This window comes from Phalacrocorax carbo, chromosome 3 (genome assembly GCF_963921805.1).
Source record: "Phalacrocorax carbo chromosome 3, bPhaCar2.1, whole genome shotgun sequence".
Lineage (NCBI taxonomy): Eukaryota > Metazoa > Chordata > Aves > Suliformes > Phalacrocoracidae > Phalacrocorax > Phalacrocorax carbo.
This window is the reverse complement of record NC_087515.1, coordinates 108,718,417-108,735,735: the sequence shown is the minus strand read 5'-3', so window position 1 is coordinate 108,735,735 and position 17,319 is coordinate 108,718,417. Positions and strand designations below refer to the sequence as shown.

The 17,319-nt window shown below is 39.4% G+C and overlaps 1 protein-coding gene across 4 annotated transcripts in view; it reads left to right on the top strand.

Annotated features, from left to right (window-relative positions):
- The window catches only part of MYT1L (myelin transcription factor 1 like), a 237,359-nt gene that overhangs the window by 189,894 nt on the left and 30,146 nt on the right, over positions 1-17,319 (top strand). For all 4 annotated transcript variants that reach the window (XM_064447981.1, XM_064447978.1, XM_064447979.1 and 1 more), the window contains one exon: positions 15,741-15,803. In XM_064447981.1, the coding sequence (XP_064304051.1) occupies positions 15,741-15,803 (63 nt within the window). The remainder of the gene's footprint in view (positions 1-15,740; positions 15,804-17,319) is intronic.

The window sequence follows — 17,319 nt, the reverse complement described above, 5'->3', positions numbered from 1 at the left end:
ATCCAAAGTCCTTTTAAGTCAACGGAAAACCTCCCACCATCTTTAGCTGGCTTTGGGTCTGAGATTATGTTCTTTAACTGTGAAAAACTTTCCCTGAGCAGCATGTTTTTAATGGAGTGAGAACAATATTACAAGGCCAAATTCCATGCATAACCCCATGAGCAGAATTTGCACTCCTTACACTTGACAAAACAAGTTTCAGGTTGATACTGTCATAGACAGAGTCCTGCCATTACTAGTTTTACAACACAAAAGTATTTTAAAGGTATTAATTACTCAAATATTGGTAAGGAGTTCTTTAACATTTGTTTGACTTCTGTTTAACATGATAAACCTCTGTAGATTAAAAATAAGCAATACTTAATGCATATGATAGGTAACTGTCTACCAGTTTGCATGCAAAACTTGTATCTAGAATACATTTTAACCATAGTTTATTTTAATTCAATTTTTACAAACTTTGCTATTAACTCTAATGAACCCAGAGTAAATGCTACTGATTCACAAATGGGTAATAAGTAAACATGTCAGGACTATGTATCTCAAATTTTTCCAAAAATTCTCATTAATGTTAACATGTGACAGCCCAAATGTGTTTTATGTCTTCATATAAAGTCTTATATAATCAAGAATGAATCACAGAATCACAGGTTGGAAGGGACCTCAGGGATCATCTAGTCCAACCTTTCTAGGAAGAGCACAGTCTAGACAAGTTGGCCCAGCACCCTGTCCAGATGACTCTTGAAGGTGTCCAACACGGCCGAGTCAACCACTTCCCTGGGGAGATTATTCCAATGGTGACTGCCTCACTGTGAAAATTTTTTCTCTCATATCCAATCGGAATCTCCCCAAGAGCAATTTGTGTCCATTCCCCCTTGTCCTCTCCATGTGGCTCCTTGTAAAAAGGGAACCTCCGTCTTCTTTGTAGCTACCCCTTAAGTACTGGTACATGGTGATGACATCCCCTCTAAGCCTCCTTTTCTCAGGCCTGAACAAACCCAGGTCTCTCAGCCTATCCTCGTATGGCAGCTTCCCAGTCCTTTGCTCATCTTGGTGGCCCTTCTCTGGACCCCTTCCAGCCTGTCCTCATCCTTTTTGTATAGCGGGGACCAGAACTGTACACAGTACTCCAGGTGTGGCCTGACAAGCGCTGAGCAGGGTGGGATGATGACTTCTTTCTCTCTGCTGGCGTTGCCCTTTTTGATGCAACCCAGCATCCCGTTGGCCTTCTTGGCCGCAGCAGCACACTGTTTGCTCATGTTGAGCTTTCTGTCCACCAGGACCCCCAGGTCCCTTTCCACAGAGCTGCTCTCCAGCCAGGTGGATCCCAGTCTATGCTGCACTCCTGGATTATGTTTTCCCAGGTGCAGGACCTTACACTTCTCCTTGTTGAACTTCATAAGGTTCTTGTTAGCCCACTCTTCCAGCCTATCCAGATCTTCCTGCAGAGCAGCTCTCCCTTCTGGAGTATCTACTTCCCCACTCAGTTTGGTGTCATCTGCAAACTTCATCAGGCTACACTTGATGCCATTATCCAGATCACTTACAAAGATGCTGAATAACATTGGGCCCAATATTGATCCCTGGGGGACCCCGCTTGTGACAGGTTGCCACTTGGAAAAGGAGCTATTTACCACCACCCTTTGGGTGCGGCCTGTCAGCCAGTTCCCCACCCACTGCACAGACCACTTGCCTAGTCCATAACGCATTAATTTCTCCAGGAGGAGGCTGTGGGGGACTGTATCAGAGGCCTTGGAGAAGTCCAGGTAGACAATGTCCACCACCTGCCCCATGTCAAACAGGCAAGAATGATCTCAAAAATCATTTTACTCCATCTTAAAGTTGAAAAGCCATTCTTTCAAGGTAGTGTGATTGTCTGTAAGGCTAAGAAAAATGGGGTTTTGTCTGTTCATGTCAACGAAAACACTTTCCATTCAAAAGTGAAGCAAATGCAATGAATAAACTTTTTAGCCAAAGGGTATTTTTTTTTTTCTTATAAATTTCCCTCACTATAAAAAAGAGAAATATGGCAGCTTCTAAGGACACTGCCAATGGATTAAATTCTGTGCAAGAGATACAGTCCACAACAATGAGCACTGGGAAGTGGCAATCTATGGGAGACATTCCTGTAGGATGTAGGTTGCTGGGTAACCTGTTCCACAGTCTTTCATTTGACCTTCCTGAGATGCCATATTCATCTTGAAATTAGTAATTTTCCTATGGCTGAATGGGTGTTAAGGCTGGAATTATGCCTATTCCTAGTTCATGCCAGGAGGTTAATAAGATGCACTTCCATGTTCACAACCTCTGAGGTAATCAAAACAGAGGATTTGTCTTTCAGCTGTGTTCCTGCCTTCTGTATTATTCTCCCAAATTGTCATCAGGGGGCATTTAATTAGCAGGAATGTTTGTGAGGACAGTGATTTTTTAAAAATATTTTGTCAGAGTTTGAATACAGGATGTAAAAATTCACTCTGAAAATAGAAAGTTATGGTTCCTCTGCACCAGCCTGGAAAGAGAAAAGTATTAATCAATGTTTAGATGAGATCTGTATCAATGCTAACGAAGTGAATTAGAAATCAGAGTAAGGAATAGTAAATAGATGCTCAGGGATATTTCTCTATACACACACAAACCCAAGTGATTTTGGAAAATAAGTGTTTTGCTTTAAAAAAAAAATCAGAGGGAAACCTTTTTCTTGCAAAAATCATGTAAGGCAAAGGCTGCTTGTCTAATTCTGCAGTGCATGAGAGCTCTGGGCCTCATATACATGAGGTATAATAGAACATGAGCACTTTCTCTCTGCCTGCATTCCCAACTGTGAGCAAAGTGTTCCTGGGCAAGAGAGCTGTTTTCTACACTGCAGTATGCAGTTGCACATTGCCATTGTGCTGCACCGCCATTTATCCCTGTTTGTAACCTCCGACCTCCGCAGCACTCTGCACAGCTGTTCAGGAGACTACTTCTGCAGCTATCAGACTGCGAAATTAAAGTGGCTCTTTCATGAAATGTTTACAGTTTAAACCAAGCCTGCACTGCCTAATCTTATGGGAGTTGTACAAGGGGAAATTGTACAAAAGCATGGGCTTTCTGCCTTTGTTAACTGTAAGGAGAAAGTAAGGAGGGCCAAAGTAAGAAAAGACACCAGAGCATAGCCCATGACAATAAAAAGCACAATTCATTTTCAAGTGCTCTACTTAATGATACCTTGGAATGGTCTTATGAAGCTGGAATTATTACTTAAGTGCTGTTCAATACAGTCTCAGATTCCCACACAAGAAGGAATAGTTTAGCTTGGAACAGTTTTAATGGTCTTATCAGAGCTTCCTGCCCTCACTGAAGGGATGTCTCCTTTGTTCACGTAATGTGCAAACTGCCTCATGCAGTCTGACAGGTTAGGGTGAAATGGCACCAATTTCAGGTTATTGAATACTATACTAAAAGCTCCGTTGTTTCTTTTACTGCTACCCAGACGGTTACAACATCCTTTCAGGAGGGACAGGAAACTCCAAAGCAGAGGCAGACAGATGCCCGGAGTAGAAACTGGGAGTATTATTTCAGACACACAGTTCCTCTCACTGATCAGGATGTTTGGTGTAAGCCACTTTATCTACCTCGCTGATAATTTCTGAGCATTCATTAGCTTGGCAAACTGGACTTCAAAGGCATAATTTTCAATTATTGAAAGAACATATACAAATACAAAGAAATATACAAATATTTAAAATATATACAACTATACAAAGAAATTGGCTGATGGTTGAACTTGAACTACCAGGAAATGACTGAAATAAAGTAGAATTATAGTGCTTGATCTTTCTGGAAATATGCCTGTAAGGAAAGGTTGCATCTGTGCTGCCAATAGGAGGCCAAACTGTATGCTCTCTGATACAGCTTTTAAGATGTGTTGCAGAATTATAAGACCATGTAGGCAGGGAACTCCAAATGTTACCAACTTCAAACTCCTGCTCAGACCAAGTCCAGTTGGAGCAGGTTGCTCAGAACCTTGTTCACTCAAGTTTGGAGTAGCTCTAAGGTTAGAGTTCCCACAACCTGTTCTAGTGTTTGACCAGCCTTTAAATTGAATTGGGCTTTCCCATGTTGAACCTTGTCTCCATTGCCTCTCATTCTTCAGCTGTGCAGCTCTGAGAAACCTTTTGCTATGCCTTCATCACACCACCCTTTTAGGTATTCGCAGACAGCAATAAGATTTCTTACACTTTTCTTCATAAGAATGATCAAGCTGGCTCTCTCAGCCTCGTGTATCAAGGGTTCCTTGCCCATAACCATCCTCCAACGTCTTGCAGCTATGCAAACTTGCAGCTTATTGTTTGGAGTTCTCAGAGCACTGGGAGAATAAAAAAGACATTGTGTCCTCTTAAGTGTTACTTCACTAGGGCTGAATTGTCTGCCCACTGTCTACCATCGGAGACTACCCCAAGGCAGCAGAGTATTTGCAGGAGTGGGCACAGCTGTGGTCATGCCCAACTTGTCCTCCTTGCAGATAGGTCTCAACCTCATTTTTCCTTTCAGTATTAAGTCTTGCTTAACATTGCAGGCCTAAGGTAAATTCAAGTAAATGATGAGGTTATACTTAAAAGTCAGCATAGATGGAATATGACTCTCAAGTCAATTGCACCAAAAATTAGAGCATGCCCGAGAACTGCTCAAAAAATTAGTATAAGCTCATACAGAAAATCAGTGACAAAAGTGGATTTCCCTTAGCTGTACTGTTCATTAGCCTTCTTACTAGACCAGACTGCCTCTCACAGTCTGATATAATTCACACTCAGTATTTTCACATTTCCTCACTTGGGCTTCTGACAAATGTTTTTAGGCCTAGAGGGAAAAAGCTGCTTGTTTTCATGAAATGAAAACTGAAGGATTTTATTCTTTTGCTGTTGACTCTTCACCCCCAAAATAGAAAGTAGTATCTCTGCTTTATCTGTCTGGGAAAGCGAAACCCTTGAGAGTTTGCTCCCCTTATCCAAATGTTAACCTGTCCCTGTTACTGGATGGCACGGGTTTTCACAGAGAAACACATACATTCAGAAGACATTTTAAAGTCCATCCAGTATAGGAACTTCGTGGTACAATAGCGCTTCTCAGTGCTAATGGGCACAGTGCAGTGACTGAATACGAGACAAACATACCTCTCAGCCTTAAGATGCAATTAGTCACCTAAACACATTTTACACCAAACTATTATGTTTACCTTATCTTACCTTTCTGAATGTGCACTGAAAAGCACCTTTCTAATTGCTCTTTTGAAACAGGAGAGTAAGAAACAAGCTGTTAATAGTGAAGAAAATTCCAGCACATTACATTTTCTGTCATTTGGATTATTTTAATAGGATTTTTTTTGTAAACTTCTAAGGCCTCATGCTGCCCGTGATATATTTCCTAGATAACTCAAAGATGTTTACAATCCTATTCATTTATGGCTTTGCCATAATGCTAGACTGAGAGGACTCGTTAGAGGCAGAACTCCTGCTTCTTTCTTAATTATATAGGGCTAGAAATATTTCATAGGCTTAGTCTTTCATACCAATATTCAATACACTGTTCTGAAAGAGGACATATAAATTCAACTTTCTTCATGCTTTTATTCTTTCTGTCCTTCACACTCAGCCTTTTCTTTCCCCCTTACATTTGATCTGTCTCCTTTCCTGTGATCTTCTAGAGTCCTTTTCTTGATCGAGTATTTGTTCATGCACAAGTTGAAGAGTTCTGTTAAATGAAAAACAGATAAAAAGAATACCTAAGGAATTGCTAATGCTGGATTGTGCCATTCTCTTCCCAATGACCACAGACTATATGAAAGTTGCTAATATTTTCCCTCTGCTTTTAGCAATCCTAACCTGATAGTTTTTTTCAACATTTCTTGAGGAGGTGCTGACTGTTTTGAGTATTCCAGATTTGTAGATTTTGAAGCCTTCCCAAGCCTCCAGGAAACTCTCAGGAAGTGACAGATTCAAGGTCATACTGCTGTGCCCACAGACCCTTTGGTAATTGCTTCACCTGGGAGAAGATGCATGAAGTACAAAAGAGCAGAACATGGCAGAAGCAGCAACATAGACACAACGATTCCATAATTACACTATTCATACTTTTATGGTGTTCAAGGCAATCAGCAGGCTACAGACCATAATGTAAATCTCTTATCGGGAGAAAAATTCCCTACTTTAAAGAGTGCATTTTGAAAGTACTCAGCATTTGGCCTAATTTTAATTTAATTTTATGCTAAAACTTCCATTTACATCATAAACAGAAAAGTTAGGCTTTTGAAGACACCTTTTAAGGTGAAGAATACCAAAATGCTATACCTGTGCTACTGTCTTCAAGTGCTTCTCTTGGACCCATTTTCACATACAGAGAGCAAAAGAAGTTGTGTCACTGGCTGTTCTGCAGACCCTGACTGGACCCACCTTGCTGTGCAGTCGCTAATGTGGCAGATACTCCTGAGAGGCTTAGTGGTTCCCGTTTTAATAGAACAACCAGGAACAGGGCATTCTTCTTCAGGAACAAACGTGTCTACCCAAAATTACTGAAAAAAGCCCGTGTGTGGTTTTTTTTTCGAGCACGGGCTTGCAGCAATGCTATTAGGAGACACAAACCTCACATGGCTTGGCTCCTAGTTGTAGGGCATGTTCTCTTAAGGCTATCTTCTTCTACATTTTTCTCCATGCCTCAATCATTTTATGTTATTCCTTCACTATAAAAAAGAAGCCTTTTTTCAAAGGCTGAGGTGTTTGGAAATGAAGATTTGAATTTGCATATGTTGGAACTGATTCATCCCTGGTGCCAGGAAGTGCTCTGTGCTGCGGGGAGGGGATCTGCAGCTGGCTGGTGCTGCCTCCAAGGCAGGCGATGCTGGCAGGAGAGAAAGCGTGGGCAAGGTGCCCAGGGAGAGAGCTGATTCACAGCTTCCCCCTGGCAGCTTCTGTGAACGGAGCACCCCCTGGGTAGTGCACAGAAGCTATTTCACATTAGGCACATACCATGCCTTTGGCAACTGGCATGTTAGGCGGTATATGCTGGTGCTAGATGTGAGAACAGCGGGCAGCACGTCATGGCACTTGCTGCTGGGAAGCTGGGAAGTCCTGACTGCTAGCAGAACAGGCAGCATGCAGAGGTGGTAACTGAAGGCACAGGAATATTTTTTTCTAAAGCGATATAATTAATTTAAACATATCATGTGTATCTGTGCATTCAAGTGCACAGCAATATTTTAAATGCCAGCATGATGCATTTTAGTCTGCTTATAGGAAAATGGATTTCAGTGTAGTTAAAAAACATATCATGTCCTTTCTCACCACCACACAGTTCAAAAAATGCAGGAATGCAATACAGATAATACCAGCAGCTAAGGACAGAAAAATTGTATATGCAGAAAGTCAGGGAATTAATTAAATTTTACCTAAAGAGAAGAGTATGCAGTCAGCCATCTCCAGTTTAGAACCATTCAATTGCTGGGGATTTCTAGAGGCAAAGGGAGAGACAGAGCAATCTCTCAGCAGAGATAGAAGAGACTGAAGTTACTCCATAAAGTCTCTGAGCCAAAATTATTTTTGTCTCATGCCTGGATTAGCTCCATAGGCCTGGCATCATTCCCTCATGGATAGAAAGACCATACAGTGAAAGTGGTAACAACAAATCCTTCCATTATACACTTCCTTCCAATCTCCAGCCTGCACTTCTTCCAGTGTCTTCTGAGAGGGCTCAGTAATGCCCCACCAGTGATCCCTGCCTCGGTGCCCTGATCTGCCCTTTCCTACTGGAACTGCACTGGATCCAATGCCAAAAAACAACTGACAAGACAGAATATTTTTGTTAATTTATTCATTTGCCATTCCACCACAGGTTTTCTTTTATTTGCTGGCTCTTGTTATTTCCTCAACTCCCTTTCCTTTATATCTGCTGTGGTTTGGGGTTTTAAATTTTCCTATTACCTCCAGTGAGGCCTGTTGTGTCAGCAGCATTCTGCTAAGTAAGAAATGTTAGCAGTATTTTACATATGAAAAAGTAATATTTAGCACTTTTCCCAAAACTAAATTTGTGTGATTAAGTACTCCTTCTAGTTAGGCTGAATACAGGGAAATAATTAACATATGAATCTAAATTTAACTTCTTTTTTATCTTTGGCTTACAACGCATCTTTATGAACCTTTGATATTTATAAGGGTCTGACTTCACATGCTTTTGTAGGTATATTTGTGAGGACTAGAACACAGGTTTAGCCTTGAACATGAAACAATAGATTCAAGATCCACCGAAATATTCATTATCTGCTTACCTGTCCCACAGAGTTTATGTTGCCTCTTGAACCAATTCAAATGAGGTTCAAATAGGATTTTCAGAAGTGCCCAGTGCTAGACTGGTTCTGCACCTTTTGAAAACAGTGATAAAGCTTACAATGACTTTAATGAAAACAAAAGAGTACAAGATACTTAAAATGACTCATTGTGTCTTGATAGCCAAGAATTTCTTTGTTAAGGTTTCACAACACACAGCGTTTTCTCCCCTAACACGAGGCTGCAATGTGTTCCCAGTCATCTCAGCAATGTGAGGACCACAAGTAATGCAGACTAAGGGAAAGATAAAATCAGCTGGGAGAAAAGAACAGGAGGACAAGAAGGGTGATGAAAGAAAAGATAATGGAAAGAAACAACAAAGGGGAGGAAAGAAGAAAGAACTGTTGGCTTCAGGGGTATTAGATCATGAAAGGAGGAAAGGATGAGGGAGGAACAGAGGATGAAGCCATCAGCCAAAGGGGACAGATTAAAAAGAAGTAAAAGGGTGAGAAATAAAATTTAAAAGTGACAAGAAGAGACAATGAGGAAGAAAAAGGATCTGGAAAAGGAAGCAGTAGAATGTGGAAGAGAAATGATGCAGTGGAACGTGGATGGAAAGCAAACCATGGGGCAAAAGCAAAAGGAGGTTCCTGCTCCACTGAAGGAAAAGGGTAGCAGACAGAAAATAGGGAGAAAGAGGCATCAGGAAAGAAAATGGAAGGAATAAAGCAGTGAAGAACTATGTAGCTGTACAGCTTCACTGAGGGAAATTAAGAGAAAATAAATCCATTCTAACAAACAGGTTTTCATTACAAATTCACAGATAGGTTGTGTAGGAGAGGGGTTTTGTCTAGTCATCAAAAGTAAGTATCAACACTTTAGGAATTCAGAAGTCAAATGCCATGGTAAAAAATAGACAATAAAAGACAACAGGGTAAAAGTGGAAAAGCATCTGTGTTCCTACTGGCATTAGAACAGACAACAGATTTTCTTAGAGTCATAGAATGGTTTGGGTTGGAAGGGATCTTTAGAAGTCATCTAGTCCAAACCCTCTGCAGTGAGCAGGGACATCTTCAACTAGATCAGGTTGCTCAGAGCCCCGTCCAACCTGATCTTCTTCTGTGTTTTCACAAGGAAAATGATCAGCAGCATTTCCACTTCACATACTTAATTAGAGCTTGACAATGTACCAAACACCTGAAATAAGATTTAGGGTTTACACATCCAGATTGCTTTCACAGAGCTGGCTAGAACAGTAATGGCTGGGAGGCATTGCTCTGACTGCTTAGAAAGGTAAAGGCAAAATGAGTTGCTGGTTCCTGTCCAGTTCCTGCTAAATAGGTGTTTTCATAACAATAACCACAACCCTGACTGTTACTGACACACCCATGGCCAAAAAATCTCCACTGAGGACCACACAGCTCTGTTTATGATCCCTCTTCTCATCCCAAAGTGCTCCCTCCACGTCAGTGGTGAGTGGCATAGGAAAAACTGGAGGAAAACTTGTTCTCTCTTTTGGCCTCTTAAATAGTTAAAAAGGACACTTGTTTGTCAAGAGCTGCAAACCTGTTCTTTTTTGACAAGCACTCAGATTCATAGAGGCATAGACGTACAATAAACTTACCATACCTTACAGAAAACTCAATTTCTTAATTTGACAAAGCTTCTCCTTGTCCTTTCTTGCCCAATCACCTTTTTTTTTTCTTCCTCACATATTCAATTCAGGGAACTGCAAACACAATATCTTTACAGGTTTACTTTTGTAACTTTTTGTTTCTGGACTACCAGACCAGAAAAAACACCCACAATATTTTTTTTTTACGAATCTACATGTAGTTTCAGAAGACATATGGCTTTATAGCTGCAAACAGAGCAGTGAATAAGAATGTCTACTTCTAGCCTGTTTTCCTCTTCCGTATAAAGTCATTTAGCCTCTCTATACCCCAGTTTTCCTCTGCCAAATTCTTCCCTTTTTCAAAGCAGTATTGAGAGATTTTTTTCCATTAATGTTTGTAAAATACTTTCAGGTCTTCGGATGAAAGATAGAAATGCAAAGTATTATTGCATCTGTCTTCCAGCCTCCCAACCTATGAATTCCATTCCTGGTGATTCAGTCAAATAAAACAGAATCTTGAATACAGGGAAACCACCAGACAATAAAAAAAATTCTATATTCTGCTATGAAAAAATCCCACAGGAAACAATTATATTTCTCTAGCCTTTCTGAACCTTCAAGAGAAAATCACACCTCTACTACAGAGACTGACAGCATGGTCAAAATAAAACTATGGGAAAGATACAATTTTCTATTAAATCTCAGTTCTTTTGTGGTGTGGAACATTCCGAAGAACCATTCTGAATTTTTGCACAACTTACTGGTTTACTCCCCCATTTTATTCAATATGATTTTTCCATTGGGTTGCTAGCTACATCTGCTTTAAATATTTAATTAGTAGTTTATAGGATACATACTCTGTCTGGCAGACTATATTATTTATATGTGTGTTCATTTGCTTACTCAAGGGAAGACTGGATCCACAATGTTGTAGGTGCTAAGTGTTGCAAACTAAACAATAAAAGTAACATCAGTCTTTACAGCTGATACACCAGCTTACTAATAACAGGTCATGAAAGGTATATTGTAGCAACCAGTTGCAATTGCATCCCAGTATAGTTTTGTGGGTCTTAGAAAATATTACTATCTGATGGCCCTTGGCATGGCCATTGTGGAGAGAAATAAATGGCTTAATTTAGTTCCATGGGAGCAAACTTCCTCAGCACAAAAATAAGATGTCGAAGCAGTTTGCCATAATCAGAAGTGGCAACACCCTTCACCTTTATTAGTGGCTGTTATTATTTCTTTACTTCTAGAGTGTCCACTGAGTGCTATTATCAATCCTCCAAGAACGGTAGCTAAAAAAAAGTACACAGATAACATACAAACCTGCCAATTCATGTGAAAACTACAGCCTAACTTAATAGCATGCCCTTTCCTTAGTGAAAACCAGGCTGTAGTGATAAGGGCAGTGAGGATGAAAGTGTGCAGAGGGAGAGGGCTTGGTACAGGGCATGGAAGGGGCCAAGAGTGATTGAAGGGGCAAGAGACAGAGAGAAGTAGTTATATTGGTTACAGTTACTAAAACTGTCTCTGATGATTAAATGAAACACTATTACCTTATATAGTGAAAAATGCAACCATGTGTTGCAATGACCTGACTTTTGTTTGCGTGGTTTCCTGAATTTAGGCTTGTATAATTCTAGATCCAAGTTTTCAGTTTGGATTTATACATATAAACTGGTCAAACATTAAAGACAAGATCTGACTGAGATGGAAATAGAAGTCACTGTGTTGCTGCATCTCAACTGAGGGTTTCTGAGAGAGAGGGGGAGAGCCTGAGCCAAGGCCCTGAGCTGTGGTCAGGCTGTGTGCACTGGAAAAAATTCCATGAGCTCTGCCTCCTCTCTGCGGAAAAGCAATCCTGGTTCTGAACAGCTGTTGTCATTTTGTGGTAAAATCTCTAAAAGTAAAAAAAAAAAAAAAAAAAAAGGCAAAGTATTTTCATTATATTGCAGGTTACTATATCTTTGGTTTTTATTGTTATGTTTTAGAGATAATTTATGTTTTAAAGTAAATTTTAAAAGTAAGTCAACCAAAGATATACACAATAATGAGGACAGAAGTACTTCAGTTCTGTCTTTGTACCTTGGATAACATCCTATTTGGTCTCACACGAGCTGAGTTATATATTATCTAAATATGAAAGCGACATGTGAGCTTAAGTAGCTCCTGTAGACCTAGATAAAAGCCTGGGAATACAGATTTAAATGTGTATTTTATTTGTAGTCTGCTATGCTGATAGTTTTTCTTCCAAGCTGGGTTTGCAGCTAGACTTTTAACTATTGGCATTTTGAAAAGCCCTCCCCAAGACCATTTGGGCATTGCAGCCATTTTTTCCCTAGACCCAGGAAGTTATTTCAAGATGCCAAAAGTCTTTTTTACTTGCTGCGCACCTTCAGTCCGTTCCGCAGTGAAAAATAGGTAGTAGGGCTTAAGTATATTTATCTCCTTTTGGCTCTCACCTTTTTTTTTCATTCCTGCTATTGAATCTAAGCCCAATTCTGAATCCAGCTCCCACAGCTGTTGCTGTTCTGCTGCCTGCCCTGCTTTCTGCTTATGCTTATGTTCCCAAAAAAGCTTCTCTGGGATGTTTTGTGAAATGAATGGGACATCAAGGCAGTGCTAACTGCATTCCATTCCCTTTCACTGACAAGCTTTTTTACTTTGCTGGATGCCCTGAATTTGTGTAAAGTGCTAGTGTTATATGTTCTGAGTCTCACTCTTTACAGGGTCAGTTCCTTTTGTCACCTCACTGTTTACAGAACTAAAGTATTTCCTTTGCTGCAATAAGGTATTATGTAGAGTCTATAAATAAGCTTCTGAACCTGCCAGATTACATTCATTTAAGTGAGCAAACTGTGTATCTCTTTTTCCACCTACTCTGATACTAATTTTCAAAGGGTTTCACATCACTTGCCTCTTACCTGGACCTCTCATACACTTTCCTGGCATTGTAGCATGCACATGTGATCAGTTAAGTCAAATACATAGAGGTACTAGTTGATAGTGTAGTAGTAGGTTATATACAAGTCCTGTATACAATCAGACATTCTGAAAATAAAGACTCACAATTCCAATGGTACAAGGACTTGTAATTGTGTCCTTACCTAATTTGCTTAGGATAGCAAATAAATATTGTAATGACTTTATAGCTGAAACAGACTGCTGTATATCTGCATCCTATGTTTCACAGTGGAAACAGCAGTAAATAGAGACGTTCCAGGCTTTTAAAATGTTCATATCAACTGCATTAAACTCTTATTTCACCTGTTAAATTTAGGTCAATATAAGCTTATGAGACTTGAAAACAAATATTATAGTGCCAAAATCAAAATCTGAAAGGCCTTCATAAAATCCTTGCCTACATAAAAACTCTCTTCTGGTTTAATCGAAAGTATGACTTTAAACTGATATGAACTGTATAGAGCCCTTTGTGAAGATCTGAGTTCAATACACAGCAGGATGATTTCTTCTTTAGCCTCAGTTGCTTAACACTTTTTTTTAAATTACACTGAAATAAGCTACTTTCTAAACTGTGTAAGCCTGTCCAAATGGTTGAGGTGTAATGGTCTAATTTTAAGACTGATTAATTGGATATACTGGTGCATCTTATAAATCCTGTTAGTTAAGACACTATTGATCATGCGTCGCTGTAGCAAAAGTCTTGGAAAAGATGAGAAAAACCATTATGGAGTTTTGATAATAGCTTCTTCTGAAAAGGACTGAAAAGTCTGTAGAGCAAAATGGTGGCTTCAAATAGGAAGGAATTCTTGTAGTACCTCAGACAGACTGCAGAGGAACAAACTCATGGCTCCTTGTTCTCTTTTATTCATTTAAATGCCATGGACATTTACAGCCAAAGTTTAGTCAATTCATTTAATTAATTCTTATTTTCATATCTTTTGATTCAACATCTTTAGAGGCTTCAGTCAGGCTTTAGTGATGCAGCTGGTCTTGATGGAAGTAGGAAGTAAGCATTGTAGATCACTGAAGATACCTAGCATTAAAAAAACACATAAAGCAAGAGATTGTCTCTCTGCAAATCTCAAAATATTTGCCAAAAAAAAAATAGTAGCAACATCTAAATATTTATATATGAAGTATTTAAAATGTAAGACCCTTTATATAAGATGTCCTAACCATTTATTTTTTAACTTAAAGTAATAGCTAAAGTTTGTGCTACCCATGTGCAGCCACAGCAAAGTATGAACAGTAGGGGCCATACAGACTGAAATATAACTTCTTCACTGAGGGCCATATTTTTACCTAATTGTGTCAGAAGAAACTATGCAAAAATTAGCTTTTTTATCTTTTTACAAGCAGAAAGATTAATGTGTGATGTCAGCCTGCATATTGGTCTTTAAGATATTAAGAGTCACAGTAATACTTCCACCTTCTACTCAGGATCATGGTCTTATACTTGGTCCTGTGCAAAGACGTAAAGCAAGAGAAAAGGAGAATTGTCTTTAAGGATGTTGTTTAGACTTCTTGTCCAAAGCACACAGGCTGTTTGTTGTATGGAAGAGAAACTTCAGTGACGTAGTGAACCCCAGAGGTTTTACCAACTTACATCCTGGAAGTGCTACCATATTTTAATGTTTTCTGATTAACAACTCAACTGGTCCAGATGAAGACCACATGAGAATTCCATTTAACAAATTCCAGTTTAATTTATCTCTTTCAAGGTTGCATTAATCATGTTTGAAGTTTGGCGCTTCTGAGCTGCTCAGGAGTAGGTAATGCTTACTAGCTTTAAAGGGCTAAAATTCAGCTTAATGGAACGTGAAAGCCCCATTGCACTGAATTCTGGGTTGCTTAATTCCTGATTTTAAAAAACTTTCAACTCTCTGCAGAAACCTTTGGGAAACAAAAGTTTACCAGTATGGACCAACTTTGAGGAAAGCACACATGCAACTAAAGGGAGAAAGCCAAAGTCTGCATGAACTCTGGATTCAAGTAGTGAAAGAATTCAATGTTATGGAAATCTGATGTTTCAGAATGCAACATCTGAATTTGTGTGCATGCACAAATTTGAAATTTGGAATTCATGTAGCGTTGGTCTGTTCAGTAAAATTAATGTGAATTAATTATTCCTTTGTCTTTTCTGTGATTTAGGGTAGCAGTTCAAATACCAGCTATAGATTTTACTTAGCATTATAATTTAGCTTATTCTGTGATGATCACAACAATCTTTGCAATGTAGAAAAAACCACCTATTTTCTTTGATTACTCTAACATTGTTCAGCTATTAGAAATTCCACCAATACTGTATCAGTGACTTCTCTATCTGGTGCTGTAGCTTGGTGTTTGGGTGGGTTATCATTTCTCTGCAAGAGGCCAGCATTACTGCCCTGTCTACACATTTCCTTTTCCTTAGGCACCTCCTTCGCTTCACAGAGAGGTGGAGGGGTATCTTCCTGTGTGACTTCATGACACTGTGCAGTGGGATTAGAGCAATGGCTTGCTGCAGTGTTAGCCATTACTTAAGAACACACCATGGGGATATTCCATTTGCTGTCAACCCTGCTCATTCCTGGTGGTGCGGGGATGTCAGGCTGCTGCTGGAAATCTTCCACTAATCTGCTGATACTAGAGATATTCAGAAAGAATTTAAGTGGGCAGGTGACAAGTAGCAAACAAAAGCATTTCATGAATGAAGAAAGTATGTTTCTTCCTGGCGTGGAATTAAGCTCAGGTTTAGCAATGGCTAGAGGTCCCCAGGGCTGGCACCTGTGGAAACAAGGACTGAGCCAATGAATATTTTTAATGGGCCGTTATATCTTTCCTGTCAGTAACTTTGCTCCGTATCTCTTCCATTATTATTCTAGGTGTCCCACCCCTGGGTGTGATGGCTCTGGGCATATTACTGGAAATTATGCTTCACACCGAAGGTATGTAAAGAGAAGGTTTTGTTCTTTAAATCAAACAACTGAAGGACTAGAAGAGACCTCAACAGACCTCTCCTCCCTCTCTCAGTAGTGAACTAGGATCAAGTGCTGTACATAGGCATGGGTTAGTCTAACTCATTCTATTTATCACCAATGAATAGCATATCTCAGTATCAGCATGGCTTACTACCTGAAGAGGTAGGAAGATTTTTGCTAATGTCTAGCAAAATCTTTGTAACAAATTAATCCAGTTTTTCTACCTTTTCTCTTAGCCCAGGAAAGCAATTTAACATTCAGAAGTTTCTGCTGCTTTACATTCTGAATGACTTAACTCTTCCTCTCACAGTCTTACTTCTTCTGGACTCAAATTCTATTACTGCAATTTTTTTGTTCCACAAATTGTATTTCCTAATTGTTCCTGTCAATCTCTTCCAGACTCCCTCTGTATTTCTTGAAATGCAAAATTAGACCCAGTTCTTTACCCCTTCTCCCAGCTGAAGCCTTACCAGCTTTAATCAGGGGGGAAAAGTACGTCTTTCATCTAATCTGCACCAGTCTTTTTAGTACATTTCAGAATAAAGCTTGGCTTGTTCTTAAATCGCAACACATTGTATGTAACTATGTCAAGCCAGAAGAATGGAAAGAGAAATTTATGGATGAAAGGTGTTTCTGTAACTGACTGAACTACAACTGTGATCCTCACCAAGGGCCAAAGAAAGCTTCACAGTTACTAATTAGGGTATTGTTGGTAACCCCAAAATAAATTACGGTGGTACCACTGTAGAGGTAATGTTATGAATGCTGTGTAATTAGCAACTCACCTGTGGGTATATGAGAGCTATAAATCAGTAGAGAAGAGCTGCACCATATTTTGTAAATAGCTATCCACTCTTTAATCAAAGAATAATAGTATAGCCCACATCTCTTTTGCTAGTAAAGGTTCTTTACTCCCATGCATAGCAATGCTATTGAGTCTGGATATTTGTTTGCTTCACCAAGTCCCTGTAGTTTTACAATTGGCTATAACTAGTCTATACACAAATTCCCAGTTTAAGTGTATTCCAAGTAAAAGCAACAAACAGTTTAAAGTCAAAACTAAACAAAAATAAATAACACAGAGACTTGGGATGTGCCATACCTTTACACGCTGTAAAAATGAAAGATCACAATAACAATTTCTGTAATGCACAGTTAAACATCAAATGTACAAATAACATTATGAAGGAGAAGATGTAAACATTTTAAAAGAACTTACATCATGTAGGAGATTAAATCACACTCTCAAAGGGATTTAAGGTCAAATTTAGAAATACATTTAGCTATATGTGTATTTATCAGCTCACAGCTCTACCAGCACTACGGTTGGTGTAGCTAAGCCCCGACTTCGCTCTTTCAGGATACTGTTGATGTATCTGGTCATCTGTTTAACCAGAAACAGGCTGGACAGTGGAGATGAAGAAGGCAAAGTGTCACTAACAAGAAACCTAAGAGCTGGCAAGGTTAGCAGGGGAGAATCACT